Source organism: Notothenia coriiceps, unplaced genomic scaffold, assembly GCF_000735185.1.
Source record: "Notothenia coriiceps isolate Sejong01 unplaced genomic scaffold, NC01 NC01_scaffold00009979, whole genome shotgun sequence".
Classification (NCBI taxonomy): domain Eukaryota; kingdom Metazoa; phylum Chordata; class Actinopteri; order Perciformes; family Nototheniidae; genus Notothenia; species Notothenia coriiceps.
The window spans coordinates 6,368-12,016 of record NW_011342680.1 but is presented as its reverse complement, the minus strand read 5'-3'; the positions used below and the strand labels follow the sequence as shown (position 1 = coordinate 12,016).

Sequence of the window (5,649 nt, the reverse complement as noted above, 5' to 3'; positions counted from 1 at the left end):
GCTATTGTGTTTTCGCAAAATGTTCGATGGGACGTCTCTACTGGGAACGTTTTTGTTTTTCCCACAATTAGAAGTTGCCAGTATTAAACACATTGGTGTTATCAAATTTAAATCAAAACATATTATTAATAAATGGGTGAAAATGGCTTGGGTCCATAATGGGCAGCATTAATATATATACCCACCTGACAGCTCATTGTTACTTTATAATTCTACTCCACTACAATACAGAGGTTAGCCTGGTATTTTTACTCCACTACATTTATTTGAGTTACTTTGCAGATTCTGATTAATGATGTGAAATATAAACAACCCTTAAATCAGACTTTAGTTACACCAAGTGCCAACAATCAGGAGAGATGATTATCAAGTGCCAACAATTAGGAGAGATATTTGATAGTTGGTGCTTGAGAAGACTAAACATTTATCTGTAGATCTCTATAAAGTATATTCATTACTTGTTATTCTCTACTAATAGTTGATTAAAGACTGTATATAATTGCTCTTTTGCACATCCCTTTCAAGATTTCAAGATTTTCAAAGGTTTATTGACATATCATATACACAACTAAGTTGAAGTTATGCAATGAATTAAAAACTTGGGTCGCAGGTTCCTCAACAGTGCATTACAAGACATCTATCAATATGTGGGTATACCTCCACCATTAAACTGTCATATTCTGCACATGTCTTATTCTATCTACATACATATAAGTATAATTCATATGTATAATATCAGTTAAAATAAGTGCTTCAACATTTTCACATTTCCAAATTGCAGGAAAGCAATATATTAGACGTTAAGTACTTTGTCAGGCTTAGTATTTATCGGTAGATACCCCCAAAGCTTTATTCTTATTTAAAAAAGACCTTAACCTAAAGTATTCTTTAATGTTTAAATAAAGGTTAATTAGTTTGTCTGTTTTTTGCACCTCCTCATATTAATATCTTTGTACATCCGGCACTGAACTGTTTTATTGTAGAGATCACTACAGTATCTTCTTGATATTTTATATTCTATATTTCTATCATTGACCTTCTACTTCTCCCCTATTTTGTATGTACTCTTAATATTTTTTTCATCAAATATAACATATTAAAACAATTATTCAATAACGTGCTTTAACCACTAGGCGGTGTACACACAGTATACAATTCCATAATAACTTTGTATTATTACTGTAGGACACTTATGTATAACATCTGAAGATGTGTAGTTTTATTCATGTTTTCACATAATTCTACAGGATATTGCTATACTATTTCACATGTTTTACTTCTACACATTAATATCTGATTGGTAAAACATCACAGACAGAAAGGTATATCTGTAATTTAATGGTAAGCAATTGCAATTCTGATTCCATAGATGTGTCTCCCATCACCCAAAACCCCTGACTATTCTCTCAACTCAGTATTTACATTCTTATATTCAAAGAAAATCAGTAATATCTTTAAAAACTACAAGTCCTTTTCTATCAGCTGTGCAGCGTTATGGTGTAAATACAGCCTATCTACCAATTGGATCAAATATAAAATTCAGCCGAATTAATGTTGATACTGCAAGGAGACGTATTGTGTGAAAAGAAATTGAAGATGTTGTTTAATTGCTGATATATTTATGATCCACGTCACATATTCAGTTTCGGTGGTAGTTCTTCCAGTTTGTCCAAAGGTCTTCTCATCAGGGCTCTATAAATAAAGAACTACGGCAGATGTGTAATATTTAATACAGCCGAACCGTGTATTACAATGCCGTTATGTGATGACCTCCAAAGAGAAAAGCAAGAAAACTCGGAATAAAGTATTATTTTTTAATTGTTTTCGGATTTCACATCGCATAAACACAGGCTTCCCAACGTGCATTGCAACTAAAACATCCAATCAGCGAACATGAAAACATTCCCAGTTAAACATGCAAAAACAAATCGTTAAATAAAAAGATAAAACACTGGCATGTAATTTACGAATGTGGAAAAATCTGACTGGTTTAAAGTGGCCCTTTAAGTCACATCACTATGTAACACTTGCACTTCTGTTGGCAGGGGCTCCAACACATTGTACGTGATAGGCTAAGGGGCGGGACATCTCTAAGTGGTTGACCAATCACAACGAAGCCGGACAGCTAACCAATCAGAGCAGACTGGGCTCTGGTTTCAGACAGAGGGTGAAAAGAGGTGATGCAGCACAGGCAGTGTGAGAAAAATAAAGAGCTTTTTGAACATTAAAGCATAGAGACATGTCATGTCACAGTGGAGACACTAAATATTATTTTGAAACCTGAAAATAAGCAGAACAGGGCCTCTTTAACTGAACGACTGAACGCCCAAACTTTCCCGTAAATGAATTAGTTTCAGCAACCCCCTATTGTTCAAGTCAAGGATTAATGTTATTGGATCAGTTTCAGGTGACGTAGGCAGACATTGTCTAAGAGAGAAAACTCTTGGATCTGTTCCCAGGTCAGCAGGAACGCTGTGCGCACACAGATTTAACACGACATGCAAACAACACGCCAGAGGAGACAGAAATAAATAGGGCAGTTTATAACAATGGCATGACATGATTTCTGTGAAATTATATCCCAGAGTGTTATATCTTCCTTATTCTACGATTCCTATCTTTTACTGCCACTCATTAATACATCTGATTCCACCTTTTAGAGATTTGATTCTGCTGATATAAGAGCAAATATGTAGACCATGTTTGCATTGAAAACATGCTTTTGTCCCTACAATGTCTGACCTATATGCTGACTTGACACTTGGCATACTTAAGTTTGGCTCTAGAAAGGTGTTTTACAATTCTGCTGATGCTTGAAATAAAGCCAATTGCATTAATGTGATTTTGCTGCACAACAGACTCCTAATCGAGTGGAAGTTAAGAGGCTGAATCTCTGCTGTTTTCTTTAATGAATCAAAAGTTAGCGTTTGGCGGGGCAATCCACAATGTCTCATTGTTAAGCTAGAAATAAAGAGAAATGCTTTTGGAGTTTTTCCTTTTTAGGCGGGAATTCCATGTTTAAAAAAAAGCTGGTTCAACATTGCTACGTTTTTTCTTTTTTCTTTAATAGGCCTACATTAAAACATGCTTGGAGGTGTAATGAACCCAAAGCATACTTCTGTTGGTGGAAGTAAAACAATTTTTTAGCAAAAGTTTGTGTTGCTGTGCCCTTGTTTCCAGATTAATGCAAGTCACTGCTTAATGATTGGGGTGGTGGGCGGGTAGTAATAACTCATAATGACTAATAAGTGTGGAAGCTAAACAGTGCTGAGCCCATTGTATAAGCCTGCGTCGCAGTAGAGGAGCTTCTGTTGGCATGGGATAGGGATAATCCATTTAGGCAAAGCTTCGCCACGAATGAGTCAGTTAACACTTCCTCTCTCAGTCTGGATGAGCTCCCCAGAGTGAGACAGGATCCACATTTGATCAGATCCCCCTGGTTGTCCTCCGCCTCAGATCCTGTGGGTTACATATTGATCTACCTCACTCCATCAGGGAATTCGGATACCTGCTGTCACTGAGGGTGGAGGCGAGGGCCTGCTGGGTTACGGGCCGAGCCTGAAAGATGATGGAATGGTTGAAAAAATGTCTGAAAGCAATTGTTTCAGCTAAAGTCAGGGAGTATGTGAAGGACTACTGCAAGAGGAATGGCCTTCTGACCCTCTCTGTGTTCGCCGTAGTGACGGGCTGCGTGCTTGGATTTGTCCTCAGGACGTATAACCTGTCCACACAGGTATGGATAAATAGATAAATAGAAATTAGGCGGTGGATCTCTCTGACTGACATTGCATATCATTACCTTGGTATAATATGGTGCGATGGTTGTATCACTCAACATTCAGGGTGTGAAGCAACAGTCTGCTCGGCTCACTTATCTTTTGAAAGCATGTTATGTAAGAGAGTGAGTGAAAGCAGATAGACGCAGAACAGCAGGTATAACAGGGAAGGTGTTGAAGAATTGCATATAGTTAAAGATGCAATAATAAATAGATTTAGATCAACATTGGTTCGCCTGAGCACTGAGTATTTGTGAAGTGTTGCAATATTTGTAGCTGTTTTTATCTTGGAGGTTTCTAAAATATACTGCACACCACCTGCTCAGCACCAGACTGGAAACAAAAGAGTTTTTTAAAGGAACTATAGCTAATAAACAAACCAGAACATTTAACAGCTAAATTGATAGCTGTTAAATGTTAACAGCTATCTGGTTAACTGGTTGGTGGTGGAGACCAAAACAGAGCTAAAAGAGAGTTCATATTGGACTTGAATTCATCATGTAGTGATCAAAACTAATTAATCAATAACTGTTTGATGTGTAAATGGGGAGCAAATTGCTAACAGCAATAGTTGGAATGCTGATACAGCATTCCAACTATCTGTTATGCTACGCACGAAATTCTTTATTATTCCGCTGGGTTATTTTGCGCCTCTTCTTCTCCCACATTCCACATCGCAGAAACTCCGTTCAAACATCAAAACATTCAGCACGGTCGGGAATCGATGGCTATTACTTTTCTCATTCTCATTCATAACCTTAATAATTCCAGAGATGCATCCCATAATTCATCAAATGTTTAACATGGAAGCCAATGGAGAAACTCTTCAGACTTGAAAAATCTTCATGCGACTTCAACTGCTAACTGCTCCTTCATACTTTCACTCAGAAACCTCATGCCAACTTCAACATGTTACACATCTTTCTGACATTATTCGTGTTAAACAACTTTTAAATCTGATTCATACTTGTAGAAATATTAAACATTGTTCAGACCTTGGTAAAGAGGCCTTCTTCAGATTTTAGAGTGTGTGATGTCACAGCTAGAGTGGAGGACAGATTTAATTGTGTCTTCATATTTTCTTTTAAACCTGCCATAATTCCCAAACCCTACATTCCTGAGACATAATCTTTCATGAGAAACGTAGGAAAACATGTCGTAGCTTGACAAATTCAAAAAGATTAAGCAAAATAATTAAACAAAATGCCTCTTGAGGGCATGAAGTGGAAACCTTTGATCTCTGGACACGTCGTTAGCTCCAATATAAACACCTGTGTCATGGAACACGATGATGTCATAACTCCAGCTGACATGCTCAGAGCAGCAGACTTCAGATAATGGTTAATGGTCCGGCCCTCAACAGCTCTACGTCAATTATGGGATGTCATCATATGCCGTTTCCATGGAAACGCATCCCTCGCCATGAAACATGATGTCGCTATGTAACTCCAATGGACACTGTCCGATCGTCCCCAAACTTCGCTTGTATATCACTGGTCCATGCCTCAACAGCTCTACGCCAAATCTGAGATCTCACTATAGGCTGTTTCCATGGAAACGCATCCCTCGCCAAAAAACATGATTTTGTCGTAACTGATATAAAAATGGTCAAAACAACACCAGACTTCAGATGACAGTTAATGGTGGTGCAATAAAACACGATATTGCTATAACTCCTATGAAAATTGTAAAAAAGTGCTAAAACTTCACGTGTGCTAAAAGTCCAGCCGAGAAGACATCTACGGGACAGTTTTGAGATTTCTTCAAATGCCGTTGCCATGGCAACACAATGCTCGCCATGAAACATGGTTTTCTCATAACTTCAGTGAAAATGCTCCAAACAGCCCAAAACTTCCCAGGTTTGGTAACGATT

At 37.7% G+C, this 5,649-nt stretch overlaps 1 protein-coding gene across 1 annotated transcript in view; it reads left to right on the top strand.

The window, feature by feature from the left end:
• Positions 1–3,565: 3,565 nt before the first annotated feature.
• The window catches only part of LOC104945717 (excitatory amino acid transporter 5-like), a gene marked incomplete at its 3' end in the record, with an annotated part of 8,296 nt that continues 6,212 nt past the window's right edge, over positions 3,566–5,649 (top strand). Inside the window, exon 1 of the mRNA XM_010771425.1 lies at positions 3,566–3,733. Within this exon, the coding sequence (XP_010769727.1) occupies positions 3,566–3,733 (168 nt within the window). The remainder of the gene's footprint in view (positions 3,734–5,649) is intronic.